Source organism: Canis aureus, chromosome 3, assembly GCF_053574225.1.
Source record: "Canis aureus isolate CA01 chromosome 3, VMU_Caureus_v.1.0, whole genome shotgun sequence".
Classification (NCBI taxonomy): Eukaryota; Metazoa; Chordata; class Mammalia; order Carnivora; family Canidae; genus Canis; species Canis aureus.
The window spans coordinates 71,041,705-71,062,430 of NC_135613.1; the positions used below are offsets into that span (position 1 = coordinate 71,041,705).

Below are 20,726 nucleotides of genomic sequence, written 5' to 3' on the forward strand. Positions count from 1 at the left end.
AGGGATATACGGCTCCATACCTAAGTTCATTTCGCTTTCTTGGAATTCCTCACTGGAAAGTCCAAGTAGGGGGGTGATGTGCCAAGCATCAGGGCCTGACCTTTAGGGACAGCTCGCACAGGACAGGCTTCACTGAGAGATTTCTGACTGACAGGTCCTCAAATGTAGGTCTGTTTTAAGGAAGTCAGTCTGTGCCAGGAAGAGAGGTTTTGCTAAAAGATGCATGACCAGTGAAGGGTTGGCTGCTCACCCCTGGTCACCTAAATGATGGATTCCAACCTTGCACAACATGCGAAGTAATGTCAATAGGCCCTTTACTGAAAAATTCCCTTGAACTCAATGATTAAAATTCAGCCCAATTTTTAACTAACGTTATCTTTCTCCAAGCACAGTATCACCAGGGTTAAGAGTTAGGGAATAAAGTCATACACAGATGAAACATGATTCTAATTTTCTGATTGGAGAGACACAGAAAAGTTATTAGGCTTATTCCAACCTAGTAAGCCAGAGATGAAATTGAGAAAAGGATGGCCGTTTTGTTTTTCTTTTTTAATCACCTTTTGGTTACAGCCATGACCACCTTTTTTTTTAGTATTTTGCCTATCAGGTACTCGCACACAAATGATTTTTTAAGTGCCACTTAATGCTGTTAAAATTTACATATGGTGTCATTCCTGGTTTGGAGAGGTTTCCCGCCCGATGCCAGCATAAGCCTGCACGCACACACAGAGATTAAGAGTTAACTGGCACGGGTTTGCAGAGGTAGGTATGATTGGGAACATAATTAAGAGAAGAGCGATGACCTCTCTCCTCACCAGCTTGTGAATTTAAACAGGACTACGCATCTGCCCATCACTGTGCTTCACAGCCTCAACTACGAAGGGGCACGCATGATCCCTCTTCCAAATGCATCTGGGATTCTAGCCTATCAACAAAGAAAGCAACTGGGCCTTTGATCCAGAGGCTATGATTTTTAGGCAAACAGTCGTTTGTGAAGTCCCTCGTGTTTTGGTGTCCGGGGGGGTGGGGGCTGTGTCCACGAGGGCCAGGTGCAGCCGGACCCTCCTGTACGCCTGCCTGGGAAGCGTGGGCCTCGCCCCAGACCACAACCACCGACTACTGAACTCACAACAGAAATGACAAGACTCGACATCCTTCCAAGCCTTAAGAATTACAGTATATGTATGAGATCAGTCTACTTGAACACGATTTCCCTTGAAGACTGCATTTCTCTTTTTCCCAGGCTTGCCTTGCCTCTCAGCAGCGCTGAGAAAGTAGATAAACAGTAATGTGATACCAACCGTGAACTGCTGGCTCTGTCGTCGCGGCCGTGTCTACAGACGGGAACAGAGGATTGGAGGAAGGGAGGAGACAGGAGGAACGGCATGCAAAAAAAGGGAAAATGGAAAAAAATGGAACAGATAATATATGAGCAAGCTTTCAAAGAACATCGCGTGACAAGCAATAATAAATGAAAAGCAAAAAGCATTTGAAGTGAGTTGCACTGTTTTAAGACATGCCTTCAGCTCAAAGCTGCGAGCCAGTGAGGAAAACAGTCAATTCTTTGGTTCTGGGGGTCTTGCCAGGACACATCTACTTGCTAGTCAATAGTCAGGGGAACATGCAAAGTGAGGAGAAACACCAGTGCAAACTCGGTGGCTCTGAACGCATTGGGGCTCAGGCCCATGGCAGAAAAGCTCAGGCGGCAGGCTGCCTAAACAAGGGATTCATACATTCAAACATTGCCTTTGTCTGAAGCCAGCCCACGGCGGGCACTCGGGCCTCATGACTGCCAATCAGGCATCACTGAATCAATCGCACTTTTAGGATCCGTTTACGGCTTACGCTCAGATGCCTGCAGATGAACATATGAGCTCAAATTTTCCATCCCATGTTATTATTTCAGCAGAGTTCGGCTGGAAAGTTCCATTAACGGGGAGGCCATGGGAACGAACATATTAAAGGCTTCCAGACACACACCCCCTGCCCCCAGTCCCCCCTCCACCACCGTGAATCCCTTCTTCGCTTTGCGGCTCTAACTGTGTTGTTACAAACCTAAGAGCAGAAGACCAGCACGGACACACTCAAGTCCACACAACTTGCCAAACGCCACTTCCCATCCTGTGACCTTCCACAGCTTAGAGTATCCGGCCGTTCCTCTGCTCCCAGTGCAGCACCACGCTGGCTGCGGGGAGCTGCCAGGAGCCCTGCTTCCATGGCTGCAGCAGGAGATGGCGCATTCCCTTTCTCCCTGCCAGATGCACTTGCTGTGGAAGAAAATGTGGTCTTTCTCTCTCTTCTTCCATTTCGGATGCTGTTCAAGTTTTCTCTTCCTTCTGCTAGGCTTCAAACCAGGCCTGCTGTCCTGGCTCCTCTTCACAGGAAATTGCTCAAGGGGCTCAAGAAATTTTCCTTTGCTTTTTGGCTAGAGGGAAAGTGGGATAAATATCTAACAAAATGCACGATGACATTCTTTTTTTGAGTTGTATTTTTTTTTTTTTTTTTTTTTAAATACCACTCCGGTGGCCAACTTCATTCCAAAGTCAACCCATCTGGCCCCGCTTTAGTGTTCAGATCTATATGTTTCCAGTATGTCCCCTTCCACACTTCCCTTATGGCCAGGAAGGGATGGTGATGTGGCACAGGAGCTCGTCATCTGTAGCTGGGGTGGCATCTTTGGTTAAAACTGCAAGTAGTTACCTGTCCTCCCACAATCCCTCCCTTACCACAGCTGGTAATTATTTTCATAAGTTCTAGAGACTTCAAAAGACTCTTCTGGACTCGACACAGGCAATGTTTAAATGCAATGGAATGCAAAAAAAATAAAAAATAAAACAAAATTTTTTTTTTTTTTTGGTCAAATGAGCCTGCTGCTTCTGATTTGTAAATTAGGACACATGAATTCACACTGGTGTTCCCCTTCAGTTGGCATGCTTTCCTCAGGACCCTATAACCATCAAAAAAAAAAAAAATGCAGCCCTTTTAAGGAGCCAGAATTAACCAGCAGTCTGAGAAGCCACTGCAGCTTTAATGTCACTTATAGCTGAGTTTCTGAAGAATAGATGAAGGAAAGAAAAACATAAAATACACCGCATAAGAACACAATACTTACTTACAAGTCAAGTCTGTATGCATAAAATAGCAGTAAAAAACAATACCAAAAATTGTACAGTTGAAACATCTCTACACCAGATTGTCATGACACAGTTGACACATCTCCTTACTTGAAACATCCAAGTCAAGTGTTAGTTTGAGGTGCTTTCAATTTAAGGGGCAGGATCAAATGCACATTTGTACAGAAGCATTTATATGCATGTTAATACATTTTATGGATAGGCACTGGCTCCTTTCCAAAAGGAGAAAAAAAGCAGTAAACACTTTGGCTTGTTATTTTAATAGTAGCGCTTCTCATAAGCTTTAATTTTAGCAGGTAAATAATTAGCATAAAATGAAAGAAAGGAGGTGGAGTAAATCCTAAACGGTAGAGCCCTCAAAAATCTATCATAGCATGAACCGATGATTCCTTGATTTACTGTCTTCCTGTATCACAGCACTGTCTGTTTTATCAGGAAACCAAACTAAGTGACCCTAGGCGTCATCAGCTTCCACGTGGGCCCTAGAAAATGAGCGAGCAAAGTCCACAGTGCAGCTTGCTTCCCCATTCTGGGGATGGGAAATCCATCAATTGTACCCAAAAGGGGAGGAGAAAGGGATGCTGAGGAGTGGAAGGGGGTGGGGTGGGGGACATCTTCTAGAACAGCTAAAAGCAAACACATGTTCAAGTCAAACCACACAGTCACTGCGGCTGGAAATGGCAAAGCCATGATCAGCAATGGAGCAGGAGAATGTAGCAGACACACAGAGTTCGAAGGAGGTTTGAGGGTGTGTCAGGGGAGGCGCTGATTCTATTTCCCTAAGAGCATCTGGTGTGTTATCTGAACAGAGGCTATTTCAAGTAAAGAATTAAAAAAAAAAAATTCTTTAGAAGTGACTTTGTGCTCCCTGCAGGAGAGCACTGTAACAGAATCTAATTCTCCCTCATAATTGCATTATGACTTCATGCAGAAACCACAGACACCCTGGCTCTGAAGTGAGTGCCGCTCTGTGAAGTAGGATTTATTAGGGGTGTCTTAATCAGAAGACTGGTGACATGTACTGGCCCACCCCTGTGAATCAACTTGTGGGGTCACTCTGTTGTTTGATAACATTTGAAGGGTATAGGCAAAATGCAAAGAGCAGATTTCCAAAGTAGGTTAGAAACGCTGTCATTAGCTTGAAAAACGAAGGTGCCTAATTGTCCTAACAAAAACCTTTTTCAACTTCATTTTCCTGCTGCCTTTAGAAAGTCACCTGGGCTAGGCCTCTGAGTAAAAGACTTCTCAAAGAGTTGAGTTGGGCTTATGGCGGTCGAAGGCTTATGGAATTAAAAAGGCCTTGCTGAGCTATTGTCTCTATTTTAGTTTTAATTACAACGAGGGCAAATTTATAGTACATTTATTTCATGTGGTCAACATCAACAACAAAAAAACCAATCCCACGTTCTTGCAAACCCAGTAAATGTGTACGGCCTTAATGGTCACTCTCTAGCTGTTTTATGAGTATAATCAAACAAGGTATCCAAGGGCAGGCCCTGCACTATTTGAAAGATGCCCATTTCACTAAATATTGACTTCTCAGTCTCCCAGCCATACAAACAGTTTATGGCATCGTATCTTGAATAAATTAAACGTCACCTATATTTCACGTGGCAGTATAAGATATTTAGAAAATGCAAAGGCTCTGACAGTGTGGGAGATTAGAGACAGTAGCCATTTAACCAAGAAACCAAAAAACTGAACTAAAACTAAACTAAAATAAAAAAATTTGCTGCACGAGAGGCAGCTGGGCAATATTTAGTTGAAACAGTCATGTGTAAGCTCCACTGTGGCACATTCTAATCCTTTCATATGGATTCTCTCCAACTTAGAATTGTTCATTGAGTGTGACAGACTGGAGGTTTAAAACTAATCCATAAATTAGTCCGTGGTCTCAAACACAACGGGCGCCATAAATGAAAATGAAAATCCTAGAATAAAATTAAATTCACAACCTTAAATACTTTTTTCTTTTCCAATTGCTCTGTGGTGCTCCTGCTTTCCAATGCAGATTCACTGCAAGACTGCATTTTGGGGTGTGTGCGAGCAGGGTGTACATTAAGAAATGCACAGTGTAATAACCCAGAGAACCCAATCTGCTCAAAAGCAGAGCTTAATTGTAAAGAATTTAAATTCTCCCATTTTGATTGTCATAAGCTTAAATGAAAGCATACTAAGCAGTCCAGACATATTTTAATACACTTTCCCCGAGTTTATTTTCTTAACTAAAGTCAATAAGGAGCCAATGGGTTTTCTTAATTGAATTCCCCTTCAGTTTGTGTTACAGAGCTGCTTTAAATCTAGACACTAGGGCAGGCAAGGAATTCCCCTGACAATTTTATTTTCCAAGTTGTGTTCTGCCGGCCAATATATATTAAATATAGTTTTTTTTATTCTTTTCTTTATTTATTTCTGACTTATTTAAAATCTATTGAAAGCAAAAAATACGTGCTGGCAAATTAAACTTTGAAAATTATTTTCTACTGGGTTCCCGGTTCATTTTCTTTCCAACTATGTCTTGCTTTAATTAAACTCCCATTTCTCAGGGACTGGAGACAGCGGACAAGAATAGAACAGAGGCTAAGAGGCCCAAAATAAGAGTCATGATCAAGGTCTCTTCATTTCTTCAAGTCCCTCTTCCCCTCCCCTTCCCAGGAAGAGATGGGGCACCACAGAACAGCAGGATGGAGAGTGGCTTGGTTTTTTGTTAAGCAATTTCAAGTTTTTGTTAGTTAAAAGCTTCTTCAGAATTGTTCACTAGGGCTGCTGGGCCCCTGAGATCTTTTCATTTGCAAACCAGATGTTCTGAAAATAACAGGAACCTGTACCCTTGTCTTTTCCTTTCCTCTCACAGGGGATAGGACTTTTCTCCCCTGGGGTGGGTGAAGGCTGTGTGGAAGGAGGGGCAGAGGGGGAGGCAATGCTCTCACCTGGGAAGGCACAGGTGAGGGCATTGCAGTGAGGGTGAAGGTGGGGAGGGACGGGGCTCTAGAAGTAGAAGCTTCTAGTCATCTCTGGGTAGATGCTGGAGGGCCAGGTCCTTCCAAGTCTGACCTTTCCCACCATCAAGATGGTCACTTTCTGAGCTCAGGAAACCCATATAGATGACACTAGTTTTCTGCACTGTGGACAAATCCTTACTATGGAAACAGGTAAAATCTTTATCTCTTGGATGATTTTTAAACAAAGAGCATAAAAGTATGGAAATTATGATAGAAGCAGTAGAAACAGAAAAATATCAGTTCCCAATTCTCATTTCCCTTTTTTTTTTTTTTTTTTTTAAAGGCAGAATCAGAAGCATGTGGGTGGCTGAGTGTTTGGCTCAGGTTGTGATCCCGGAGTCTTGGGATTGAGTCCGACATTGGGGCCCCCACTGGAACCTGCTTCTCCCTCTGCCTGTGTCTCTGCCTCCCTCTGTGTCTCTCATGAATAAATAAATAAAACCTTAAAAAATATATTATTACTAATAATATTCTTATCAGGTATATTGGGCTATCAGTAAGTAACTACTGAATAAATGTGTGACACATAGTCTAAATGGAGTAGAAGCCAACTCTAGAAACAAAAGCTAGAATGAGAGATGCGTATTTCCTAGCAGCAGTGGCTTCATATATGCTCAGAACATATATAGAACATACACACATACTGAAGACAGATGCTTGAAATCAAGTTGGGCCTTCAGACTTAATTTCTGAAACACCGTCCTTATCTCCCTTCTATCCATTCCTTGATGGCAGACCAAACTACTTCTCCTGTGATGCTCTCCCCGGTCCTGTCCATGCCACCTGGTCAGCCCTCACAGCAGAGTGGTGCCTGCTATTGAGATCCAGTGTGGAGAACCTGTTCCCCAGACCCTGTTTTAAGGGTCTCAAGGAATTTTGTCTCCACGGGCATAATATGCTGTACATATTATGGGTGCTTGGTATTTGGTGAATGAACCCCTAAAAGCCAATAAGCATATGGCCCTTACACCAAGCAAATCCCAATAGCACCATGCAGGTATCATTAAGCTAAGACCTGGTGATTATCTGCTTTATGTGAAGCTAGGCTCCCTACTGTCACTTTGAAGGTCCTGTAACAGTTTGCCATAAGCACAGGTGTACTTCTTTCCTTTCTATTTAAGGAACTGAAAACATGTGCCTCGGTGTTGGGCTTCCCTCACTTGGCATACTCTCTGAATATCTCTGAAGGATAAGGCTTGCATTCACAGTTATGGGATTGGATACATTTTATACACACAACAGCTTGTGATACCGCATTATGAAAACCAAAATAACGATGTGGGCCTGGGGGCAGGACTCACTTTCTCCAAGGTACACTGGGTTTGGAGTGCTTAGGTATCAAAAGAAGAACACCACTGTTTTCTTTTCCAAGAAATACATAATACTTAATTGGATACATACTTTAAAAAAGAGAAAAACTCATTTAGAAATGACCTATTTCGTTCCTGTGAAAGGATTTTTAAATATGTTTCAGATTTTGGCCCTATAGCTATTCATTTCTTATTCCAAAGTGATTTTAATGCCTTAATTTATGACAGTCACATGTATAGTGTGACCAACAGTCCCTGAATTTCCTATGGAAGCTGCTAAGGGTGTTTATAACCTAGTGCTATGAGCTTCTAAGGCAGACTCTCATTAAGCATCTAAGACAGGACAAGACTGAACAGAAACAATATAATATCCACATTATCTAGGGAGGGAAACACAAACTATTTTCCTAAGGTGACTATACAAAAAAGCTGGACCCAACTATCAGGCAGGGTTTAAAGCTACCAGCCCAGAAACAGGTCATTTTATATACACCTCATACATAGAGTCAACTAACTTCAAAGAAAATTCAAAACAAAAACCAAAACAAAAGAGCCCCCCCCCCCCCATAGGGCAGTAGGCTTTTCTTTGATTCTAATTTCAGAAAGGAATCTATATGAAGGACTCTGAACTCAGATGATGGCTTGGCTGGCTCTATATTTTAACAGAGGGTTCAAGGGGCAATTTAATTATGTGGTTTGCTCTTCAGTATCCGTGAGTGAAACCACACGGACAACTTGAGATGAAAAAAAAAGGAAAAAAGAAAAAAAGGAGTGGGGAATTGTCAATTGCAATAGTTGTATCAGAAATATCTGATCAGAATATCAGTGTGCATGAGATAGAAGAGACACCTAAGAAACTCATGGCAAATCACAATGAGGCTCTGGATGGCTCCTGTTTCAATTCTGTCCCTCAAAGGGATTTTAGGAAGTGATTCTAATGACATTAACGGCCTAAGACTTGTAGAGCCGCAGTGAGGTTGACAGGGCAAGTGACATTCCTTTTAGTCCTCCAGAGCCTTCAAAAATTCCTCCCCTAGAAGCTACCGCTAGACGTGTGCCTTCACCCGAAGCTCGGGACCTGCTCCATGCACATGGGACAGGAGTCAGAGCCGCCCAGCTCCTCCCACCCATCGGGTCTAGGACTCGGGATGGCAGCATCACATTGGGCTGGGCTCACAATTTTTCCCTTCCCGGGGTCTCCGGGACGAGGCTTTAACATGCTTTTGAAGGAATCGGGTGACTGGGGACTCCAGGATGGTCTGCCTCCCTAACAAGGGGGAAAATTCGATTATCCTGGTTATGGAAGATAAAAGATAACGCTGAAGCACTTCCTTTCAGAGAAATCAGAAATCAACTATGACCTTCCGAGTTTAAAAATATTTTTCTATTGCATTTGTACATTTTCTTGTAATGAAACTGTGACCTGGGGAATGGGTTTCAGTTATTGCATCTGAGTGGGAGAAAAGAAATGGAGGACTGTGGGCTGCTTCTTTTTCTTTTTTTTTCTTTCTTTCTTTTTTTTTTTTTTTTTTTTTAAAGCTCAGGCTTTATGTTACTGTCACTGGATTTAGCTGTTGCAGCTTTTAAGGCTAATGGTGGCTGTAATGTAGCAAACGGTACAAGAGAGAAGAAGAGTGGAAATTAATTTAGCTATCCATTTGTCAAGATTCAGTCTGGAAGATTTTTTAGGAACCAATCTAAATCTCGGGGATAGCCTGGACCTTTAAAATGGGACACACGATCATTCAGCTCCATAACCTTTAATCTGTTTGAAGTAAGGAGCAAATGTTAAATTCCACAAGTGTACTTTCTGGGCAAGATAAATATATGTAAGACTGCTTGTTAAGACACGGCAAGCTGAGAAGATCATGTCCGTTAAGGCAATGGATCCTACAATGTTGTTTTAGAGGCAAAATTACTTTAACTATTCTTGGGTGTGCCACTGAGAAATCTGGGTGTTTACGGCCACGGATGCCTTCTGTGTGTGGACAGGGTTCAAGTGCTGGCGCTGAAAGGCATTGTGCACCTGTGAGCTCATTGTTGTGTCTCAGGGCGTCTCGGGCCGGGAGCAGAGAGGGGCCAAGACAAGCCCCTGATTTTAATCACCTTCGTATGGACAGAAATACAGCACTGTTTGTTTCAAGAATTTCTTCTTGAATGGAGTCTGTCTGCTGGGAACTCTGAGGACAGTGAATTATAGCTGCTGGAGGACACAAGAGTAGCTTTAGTCAGGGGTAAAGGCTTAAGGCTGTGAGTGGAGGCACCTCTTCTGTGTTGCTGAGAGTTGGGGTGGGAAGGGGGAGTTCAGGGAGTGCTAGGAAAGGTCTTCAAAAACAAAATGCAAAAACCAAAAGTCAGCCTCAGCTAGAAAGAAGCCAGCCACAAATGAAAATTGTTGTTCCATGTTATGGAGAAATGGAGTGTTTCTACAGAGCAAGGAAGGCCTCCACTGCCTTAAAATAAAGACCTAACTAGCCACAGCCACCTAGACGGAACCTTCTAGGAGAGGGAGTAAAGGGCTGGCTCATTCCTGGGCCCCTTCTGCAATGACAGACCGACTACCTGTACAGGGCAGCAAGGGGGTTGGAGGTGTGAGTTCCCAGGGACATCCAAAGGGCCGTTCTTAGGAAATTTCACAAAAACTTGCTATGGAGAGCTCAAGCCTAATTCAGTTTACAGCCTGGATAAGCAGCAAGAGAAATCACGAGAAGTCAAAACCTGGCTCCCAGTACAGAAAGTTGCTAGCCCGACCACCTGGAATCAGGAAGGAGCATGTTTGCTGTGCTTGGGAATGAGGTGGAAAGCGGGGGGAGGTGCAGGGAGGAGGGGTCTGGGTACTCTGCTCAAAGCTGAGTTTACTTAAGCAGCAGAAGGAACTGCAGAAATACACACAGACAAGAATTTAGGAAGCAGCCCGGATGGAGCGGAGTTCAGAGTGAGACATAACCAATTGATGGATTTTCAGAAGATTTTAAGTGCAGGCACTGATGTTTTCATAAACAACAGCCAGAAAAACCCTCACTGGTGGCTTTCTCTAAGGCTCTCTTTGTCCCACCGTGAAGGGTTAGAAAGGTGAGGAACAGGGAGATTAGCTGATCTACTGTCCTATCTCATCAACCTCCTCTTCCACGGAACACTCTGGATTTTCATCATGCCTGTCTCACCGACTCCTGTGAAAACTGGAAACGTCTCCAGACAGTCAGTGTAAAGGACAGGTGCCCTATCTGGGGTGCTAACGAGGACCTCCACCGAAGAATGATGAATTATATATTCAGTGCTTTAAAAGAAGTCCTGTATCCTGGGGTGTGGAGCTCAGAGAGACCTTGCAGTCTCCTGGGATAACAGAATGAAGAAGGAAAGTTAACTTTTAAAGAATTTTTTTTTTTCCTCAGAGAATAATTACTTTTACTCGTTCTGGGGTCAGTACTCCTACACATGGTTGGGGAAGCGCTTACCTAAGGATGTCTAGTAGACATGGTGCAACCATGACCTTTCCTGCCACCGTAGGCAGAGGAAGCGCCAAGGCTCCCAGACAAGCAACATCAAGTGGTATGAGAGCTGCTGGGTGCCAGCAAGGGGATGGATGGCACACTTCCTCCCTCAGTGATAGAAATCAGAGACAATGAACCTCATTTTGAATTTTGAGTTTCGGCCAGTCCAAAAAAGATAAAGCCACAGAGTCACAATGGCTGTGGCTGCCTCTTCCACACCTCCAATATTTAACTGAGGGCTGTGGGGGGTACGTGAGTGCTCAGCTCAGAGAAGACAAGTGACTCTCTCTGACCTCCTGACCCAGGCAACACAAACAGGTGGTCACTTTGTCAGCAGGTACTCTGGGGCAGGAAGGATGGAGATGTACTTCGAAACATGGCCCGCATGGGCCTGTTAGAGGGTGTGTATTTTCCTTCATATGAATTAAGATGGAATTAAGACAAGGAGAAGATCCAAAGCCAGAATACTTACCATTTCATCAACCGTGGCTAAGCCTAAGCTATCGGCATGTAATAGCCAGGCTGCCGCTTTCTCTAGCATTCTGCTTTGAATAGTGATGCTTAAAAAAGAATTCTCTTAAGTGTAAGCTGCAAAATATCTGATCTACTGTTAAGTGCCTGGATGTTAAAGATTTTCTGGGGTCCTTAAGATTCATCTTAAGAACACAGCAGCTAATGTCTTTGAAGTTCCAAAATAAAGGAACAATTAAATTCCAAGGATTTCAAGAGAACTTTTCGGCTTCTTTGCATACATACCAGAAAGACAATATACATTCAGGACATTTTCAGTGGTAATGAAGGTACCGTACCTGTGATGATGGTAAGGATGATGGTGGTGGTGGTGGTGGTGGTGGTGGTTGTTGTGGGAGGAGGGATAGTTGTGGGGGGATCTGGATAAAAAAAAAAAGGAAAATCAAACCCACAATGCTGAACACAACAATGATCAGTAATGACAAAACAAAGGCATGAGGACATTGAGATGTTTGTTTGATGACATCCCCCTCTGAAACCAAAAGCTTCCCCGCCTTCCCACCGAAGATCTGTGTCTTGTAATCGTAACCCAAAAACCTTAGTTGGAAAAGCTAAGAAAGAAGAAAAGAGATTTGTATTAATGAAGCGAACTAGGGATGAGGAGATGTGAAGGAGAGAAGGGAGGAAAAAATCAAAATAGGATACCCCTAGCTTAATCTGATTTCAAAGGTGAGGGTAAACCAGCTCCAGGCCCAAGAGTCACTTCATTTTATACTATTGCAGATGGGAGAAAGGAAGGAGATGACGCTGCTCTATCAAAAGAGCTCCTATCGGCCAAGGATGAGTGTGCTCCTGCTCCCTGCTCTCCATGAGGGGTAACTTCATTATTCCCCATCAATACATCCCAGCGGGAAGTAAAACTACTTCTATGCTTGTAATAAATACAAAGAAGAGAGAATGTCACCACTAAATATCAAGTTCCAGGCATGTGAGATTTTACTGAGATTTTATTTTTTTTAAAAGTCAATAAATTTTACAACCTATAAATATTAATACATTAGCTGCCTTTGCTCACGCTAAAAGCTTGACCTAAGTGGATGGCGATGATAAGACCAAAAGCCCGCCTTCCATCTTGTAAACAGGATGAAATATAAACGAGGTTTGACCCTCAAAGCCAGGAATCCCAGAGGGAATCCTGCGTTAGATGTTTGATATACTGTATATTCTTCTATCATCTCAAAAATTATTTGGGGGACAAGGGAAGGGCAAATATGAAAGAGAAAAAATAAAATCCTGAGCCCAAATGATCAAACTGAATGTGTTAAATTGTCAGCAAGACTTTGAACTAAGCAATCATTCTGCTATAATAGAGCATAAGACGATTTGAAGGCTTTTGATTTTAAATTTTATCTAAAGCACGTCAACTTTCTCTTCCTGACACATCTGGTGTCCTTTTATCTCCAAGTGAGCTCTCAGATTGTCTAATTAATACATCAAAACTTTAATTATATACTGCACCTTTATTGGCTTTGGTACAACTTCCTGAAAGTTTATAAAAACACTATTTTGGCGCCTGGTTGTAAGGTCTGCTCAAAATGATGCCTACTATCGATCAATCCAAGGTTTTAATTTTGCTCACAAACTTCTCTCACACATACAGAATGTATGGATTTGATGGGGAAGAAGCAGCAGCAAATTGTTCTGTTTTACAGGAGACTGTGCTCGTTCAAAGTTGTGGACATGAGTGCTTTAAAGCAGCCTCACAGAGAAATCCAAAAAGGAATTAATAATAATAATAAAAAAAAACCCCACACGCACACACAAAAACACATTCTCCTCCAAGAAGCAGAGATGGTTTAAATTAGTAATTTCAAACTACCTTTTTAGATGAACAGGCAGTTATGTTCAGTCTTGCTTCTTGGACACTTTCTCATGGAGGCCCCAGGTAAGGAAGCATTCTGTGACCTGGCAGGTCACATGGATGCACCCACGCCCTGCTGCAGGCACTGGGACAGATACAGATGAGCAAGGTGCACTGGCCTCCGAGTTGAGCTCCGAAGACATTCTGTGCCCTCTACTACCTAGCTCAACGGTACCTGGAGAGGTGCCTGCTGCCCAGCATGTGGGCAGCTAATGTGGTTTTCCTGTTCTGGTTCAATTACAATATTTATCACTGGGAAGGAACATCTGTGCCTGAGAGACTTCCCCTGAATATACTCTAATGCTATTTCTGTACCACTCTCTCTCAAAGTATTGGCACAAAATGTGGGATAGTCACAATACAATCAAAGGGGAGCTGAAGGTCCGTTTTTGAAATATGATTTGAAAATACGATTATGAACAAGGGGTAGACCAGACTAACAAGGGCAGGGACTTCAGAAAAAAGGTCACCAGTGCCTTTCGTTATGTGAAAATCACACACTTTCAATTATTTTCATCACTACCGGGGTAACTGTTGTCCTTCACATCTGGCTCAAGTGACCTGAATGAATTAGATTCCGTTAACAGATATAACCTCATCGCTCAGATCGTTTCTAGGAGTAAGAGCAACGTGAGGCCACTATTTAAGAAAATACAGAGTTGGAGCTAATGAGCTGTGTTTGACACATGGAGGCTAAAAGAACAAAACCAATCGGGGTTCAGGCACTAACCAGCTAGATTCTCCAAGTACAGGAGTTATTTCCAGAGAATTAAACATTTTAAAAGCACGTGAATGCTTAGTTCATAAAGTACTCTGAATGTTACTGCAGTAGTACAATAAATCACCTTTGAAAAGAAAACCTACTTGCCATCTTCTCAAGTTGCGAGGATATTTTACTAACAGACTAGCAGTACCTCAGGCTGGTGTTCTAGCCTGCCATTCCAAGCACTGCTACTGGCACAGCTTAAGGGAGGCAAGTAGAATGTTGCAGATTGAACAGATCCCTAGACGAGGGCAAGTGCACCATCCTGGGTTGGAGAGATGTTTGTGTGTGTGTGTGTGTGTGTGTGTGTGTGTGTGTGTATGTGCTTGTCTAAACAGGTAGGTTGCTATGTTTCTTGGCTTTCAATAACGTACTCCAGCCCAGCAAGTGTATTCCAAAAACAGTCTTATGTTTGGTGGGAACTGTTCTACTGGGAAGCAAGAGGCGCTCCAAAGTAAGAATTAAGACACAAATGTCCCCATGGACTTGGCCCTCCAAGTATCTTGGCTCGGAAACAGAGTTAGTGACCCTGTGAACTTGGGCAGCTTAGATGACCTTTCCAAACTTCATCTGTCATCTGAAAAGTGGGACGAGGATAATGCATACTTCCTGGTGTTGTGGAGAGGTGGTCACTCTTGTGCGACAAAATGAGCGCCCAGCAAGTGCCAGCTGTAAGCTGGCATCCCAGATTATCAAAATACCTCGGTGTCCGTCAAATCCACAAAACATTTCTTGAGACATGGGAACAGTAGGTACGATAAATCACAATTGTTTCTCCGGAGATAACTTAGTTTCTGAATCAAGGAAGCATATAGTAGATTAGTGGGAATTTACCACTATTGGGACCCACCGCTGACCAGTGGCAGCAATGGACAGGGCTTGCACGAGCGTCAAACCCTCATGGACAGAGCGGGATTTACCTTCCACCCCCTGGCATCAGCAGACTGTGAACAGTCTGAGGCACAGGCAGCTGTGTACTATCACCTGGAAATGGGAAGTGTGGCAGCCCCTGGCACCTACACGGGACCGCCATTCCCTTCACTTGGATCTCCTCAACCACTGGAGAGAATTAATGCTATTCCATGTGTGGACTACAGACAACATGGGCGGTGTATGCAGAAAACAAACCTCAGAAGTTTACAAACCAGGTGAGTAGATGTGATCCTGTAATTCTGCATTTGTTAAAAGGGTAAAAAAAATCCCAAAACTTCAGGATTAGATTATAAGGATTATATTTAAATACCCATGTAGATATGGTGTAAAGCATGTTCTGATGTGCTCAAAAAGACAGTGACTCCTGTTTACTTCATAAGAAAAGTGGTCAGGTTCTAATACATAATGATGTAAGTATTCCATAGGTATAGTTATGTGTGTATAGGTGTATATTCACATACACTTATATTGGGATTATTTACGGTGCTAACAGGAAGAAATAAATGTGTACACACATACCCATATATTTGTAAGACGCTGAGATTTTTCTGGCCTGTGGTTACTCACTACATGTAGTGTCAGTTCATGACTATGCTTCCTGGTATAAAAACAACCTAGAGACATCGATTGGACAGAAGAGACTCAATCTGTCATCCTAAGACTAGAAAGGCAGTGCACTCCTCAACTAAAAAGAGAATATTCACTAGACACAAAATTGACATTAAGATATAAATGGGAAAAAAAAGTCTATAATGCCTGACACGTAGTAGATGCTCAATAAACATGTGTTGGTTAGAGAATGCAATTCATGATAATATATGCTTTAATTATCCTGTAAAAAGATATTAAGAAAACAAATTTAAAAATAAATGCATTCATGTCTGAAGGAGTAGCTGTGAGTAGTTTATGCAGCTATAAGGACCTTATATATATATATATATTTTTTTTTTTCCCCCAAGTATTTACCAGCTTGCAACATCTTCCAGAATGTAATAGCTTCATGTTGAAAACAGGATACTTCTGTTCATCAAAGCAGGAAAAAGGCTAGCTGAGGTATCACAGGAAAATACCACTGGGAATAAACTTTCTGAGCTAAATAGCCATTAATTGGGAAGGCTGAATTTTGCAGTCATTATTTCTAACATAATCTCCACTGCTTGTGCCTGAGGATACAGCTTTCCTGCTCAGCATGACCAGGGACTGTGATCTAGCGGGAACTCCCCACGATCAGAGGGAGAGAAGAAAAGTCACTGCCCTCCCAGGTGGAGATGCTGGGGTCCACCTCAGGCCAGGCTTCTTTACGTTCTCGAAGAAAACAAACTGGCTTTTGGTTTTCAACTGGACCAAAAGCTCTGGGAGTGAATCACAAGCAGCAGCTACGCGTAAATGAGTCTAGGGGAAGACTGTTTTAGCTTTGCACGTACCGTAAACATACAGCATATAATCCGAGTGAGCTTTCCCCACTATGTTAGAGGCTTCACAGCGGTAAGTACCATTATCTGTTTTGTTTAGGTTATTGATGAACAGGTTGGGCCCAGACAGGACGGCGTGCTGAGGCATCTCGTCATCGACTCTAACCCAGGTCACCATCACCGGCCTGCAGAGTAAAGAGGAGGAACACAGGCTGCTTTATTATTTCCCACCAAGTTGCCTGTCTTGGCTTCCCACCTGTATGTTACAGGAATCGCATGCAGGGTGACACAATTAAAGAGGACCTGCTGGATGTGTTTTAAGTTCACAGAATTACAGCCGTGAAGTCCCCTCAAATCTGTTTGGAATAAACTTTTTTTGAAAACATTATCAGGTGTTGAGAAACTTTCAACAGAACACATGCCGGAGTCTCATTATTTCCAATTCATCTTTAACAAATCAGCAAATAAACCAGTGCTCCCTATTTTTATGCCCTGCTGTGTGGTTTCACACCAATTCAGACAGGACAGAGCTCACCCATCGTTAATCATCTCATTAATTAGGGGGAAAACATCACATTCTTGGCTAGTGATACATGCATTAATCTGATGGTTACTGATACACAAAGACCCTTGCTTAGAAGCCACTTGTAATATTTGAGTGGATTTCAAGTTTTGCACAAAGAAATGGACTTTTACATCTGAGTGCTGCTATCTTTTGACCTCTGCTGTTGGGAAAACCCACTTCTATTTATTCTGGAAAGATGCAATCACTTCTTTTCCCCTTCACTCCTACCCGTAACCTGCCTCCCCCAACTCAGTCCACTTTCTCTACTTGTTCCTGGGCAAAATGCCTTGCTTTGCTGGCTCTCCAAGTGCCCCATGCTGTCATCCCCCTCCTCCCCATGTGCACCTGCAGGCCCTGGGCTCAAGGGTGAGGCTCTGGGGCAGTCACCGAGGGGCACAGCTCCACACGAGCTCCTTGTGGCACTTGCACAGAAGCATGTTTGTGTTAGGGATTTCAAGTACCACATGTGCATCCATCAGGGAAAAGCAAATTTCATAAGATGCTCCAGAGCCCAAATCATACACACATCAAGTCTTTCAAACTCACTGAATCTAAAACTCAGTTCTTCAGGCTGGTCCCCTTAGCCTCCTGTGACACCAGGGCCACATGGAAGACTGTGCCTGAAACTCTCATTTTAAAAGAAGGGCAGCAGAGACACGAGCACAGAGGTCACTTCCTGTCGGTCTACAATGCTGCCCAGGAGTGGCGACAGGACTTAAGACCCGTTGCTTAATGATGAGCAAACACCCAAGTTAGCCCTGTCGAGTAGCATTCCAATTTTCAAATGGAATGTGAAGTTACAATTTTTCTTTAATTACACATGGGTTTGTCATCACAACCCAGTAAATTATTTAAAAATTAGTCCTGCATATGTGCTCCTTGCAGGCAATGGCAAATGGGTCTGCCTGGCAATCAGATCTAATGTCCTGCTGCTTGACAGCTGAAACAATCAGTGGGGGTAAGTGCTGAGAATATTCACAACATTTAATGGCAAGTTAAATTACCATTTTTATTGTATGCAATTTCTTGAGAAAATAAATAGGTAATATGCTAGAAGGGACCGCAGCGGAGTAACGTGTGCTTGCTCCCACGACCACACACCCGTTCCGATTTGAGAGGAGCAAACAAATACCCTCCTGGCATAAATGTCCTGAAGGAAACATGTAATTTACTGTCCCCGTGGCACATTCAATTGAACACAGTACCTTCTTCAGGGGGAAAAAAAGCACAGAAACAAAATATAGGTTAGCAAAGCCATATCCTATAAATGTGGTTAATGTGGCTGAATGTAGGTATTGCAAGTGGCGAGAGGCCTGTGAGAATGTTTTTCTCCAACAGGATTTTTTTGGAGGCAAGGCAAGCCACTCAACAGGGCATAATCCAAATAGTTTACAAAAAGAAAGATCTGCATCTTTTGCAGTGTTCAAAGGAGGAAAAAACAGCTCTGCCAAAGCTTGAAGCATTTCAAATCAAGTGACTGTGAAACACCAGAGGAAAAGCAAAACAGAACCAAGCCCATATCCTACTTCCTAACGGTCCTCTTTAAAGCTCCAAATGGTTAGTAGGACAGAAGCAGAGTCTTGTCCACAGAAAGGGAAGGACAACACAGAAAGGGCTGAAATGGGAAGAGAGCAGACAGCCGCCAGCCTCCGTCTGGCTCCCTGGTCTCCGTCAGAGATCACTCCTTAGCTGTAAATGGGGAGCATGCTTTCCAAAGATTTGGGGGCAGCTTCCTTAAGATGCTCAGAGCATGAAAACTGTGACAGTGAGGTTCATTAGTAAAACTCTGAGGGGCGGGGGGGGGGGGGGCGGGAATCATACCACAGGGACAGCAGAGGGAGCTCAATGCTGGTGTTTTTGTTGTTGGGGATGGACCACTCAAAGTTTGAACCTTTATAATCCCAACATTGACCCTGTTACATCTTAGGATTCCACGAATTGTTTTTTCCATAAGAAAATAATCTTCACTGTCCTAGAAAGAGGAGAGTCTCTACTCTCCCCAAATAAAACTGAATGAGGTCGACAGTGGCCTTGCTGCATGGCTTTTGTCCTGTATTAGTGATGATGTATAGCAGTTTCCCTAATTCACTTTCATTCAGCCAGGAAGCAGCTTCTTTATACTTTTCAATCAAACAAGAGTGTTAATAGGTTCTTTCTCTTATGCAATGACATATATGTTGTATTCCGTGATAAAAGCTCTAGGACCATTCCTTTCTAACAAAAATATTTCTAGGAGTCATTTTTCTTTGAGAGAAGGAGAAGCCAAATCAAAGGCAGGGCAAATTCATTTTCCAACGGCTGGCCCTAATCACAGCGGCTTAATTTAAGTCTGAAAACCATCTTCCTAGCAGCTTAGACATTAACACAGAAGGTAGCAGATATATCATTAGATTATGGGCATACCAAAAATTTATTAGGATTATTTTTTGTAAGAGAAGATAGTTCTGACAATCATGTTGATGATAATAAAATAGAATTAGCTGAGATTTCAATCTTAGCTGGCATTTCACTTTTCTTCCAATCCTGACCATTAAGAACCAGCCACAGATATTCATTCCCTCTTTCACTGACTATTCCTTATTTCTTGAAAAATCTTCCATACTTTACAGCAAGAGACAGGTGACAGGCTGGTGACTTGTGAATGCACATTTCCGTGTTGTGACATTTACTGCTCACGACCCTCTGTCAACCTTGGCCTTCAGAACTTACTGGGGCTTCCCGATGGCTTCGCATGTTAACTCGAATGCATCTCCTTCCCGGGTTAGGCCTTGTACAGGATAAGTCATCTGAATATGCACTTGAGGCTTATCTGTGTGACAACAACACAAAGTATAATGTTTAGCAAATGATATCAGACAAAAATCAGACTTGCACGTTGCCACAAACCCCATACCACCAGCACTCCCTCTCTCCCTGTCCTCATGCCTTCACTAACATCCTCCTAATTAGTTAGTAATCCTGGCATTTGCTCAAATTAAATTGACTAATAACTCCAAGGAGTGAACTGCGAACAGATAAGAGATTCATAAGCCAACTGCGCCACATCAAACATTTCCTGTGAAATACATTTTGTTACATTGAAGTTTATCTCCAAACTCACTCAAGCTAAAGGAAACTCATTTGCCTTCATGCTGAGGTGAAGCCACAGATATTTGTGGTGCTCAGAATTGATACACTTTATCATATATCATATATTACTATGTGACAATATGTTGTGACAATGCATATTAATAAGTTTGCCTCTTCTACGCTCTTGATTTCAAATGGGACAGACAAAACTTCTGAATTCCACTCAAATGGCTTTAAGAATAATGAAATGGGAAGTTCTGGTGGTCCCAGCGAAACTTTTTGATGTCTCAACGTATACACATGAGAAGGAAGGATATGAACAGGTACTGAGAGCCTACTGTGGTAGGAACTGTCCTTGGGGGTGTAATGAGCCCAGTTTTAGGGATGAGGGCAGTGGTATCAAGAGAATGAAGTAGCCAGTCCAAGGTCATAGTGATAAAGAGAGACAGCCCCGAAAATGTTGGGGTTTCTGGTTCAAATCTGCATTTCCCAGTGGCAATCCATAATTAAAACCATGTAGAGCTTCTTTAGATGGTCAAGTACTTAGCTAACTGACATAGGTATTCCTGTATCTATTAGCTACTTAAAACCCATGGTTGGAGTTTGTGGGGGTTTGGGTACGAGGGATGAATGTCGGGAGGTGTGGGGCACAGGG

At 42.8% G+C, this 20,726-nt stretch overlaps 1 protein-coding gene across 17 annotated transcripts in view; it reads right to left on the bottom strand.

Annotated features, from left to right (window-relative positions):
• Positions 1–20,726, bottom strand: part of CADM1 (cell adhesion molecule 1) — a 324,893-nt gene that overhangs the window by 22,544 nt on the left and 281,623 nt on the right. For 8 of the 17 annotated variants that reach the window (XM_077893616.1, XM_077893614.1, XM_077893608.1 and 5 more), the window contains 4 exons: positions 19,712–19,811; positions 16,450–16,622; positions 11,747–11,827; positions 1,302–1,334 (listed from right to left, as the gene is read on the bottom strand). In XM_077893616.1, coding sequence (XP_077749742.1) covers positions 1,302–1,334; positions 11,747–11,827; positions 16,450–16,622; positions 19,712–19,811 — 387 coding nt within the window. The remainder of the gene's footprint in view (positions 1–1,301; positions 1,335–11,746; positions 11,828–16,449; positions 16,623–19,711; positions 19,812–20,726) is intronic. The other 9 variants (XM_077893622.1, XM_077893619.1, XM_077893610.1 and 6 more) reach the window with 3 other exon arrangements.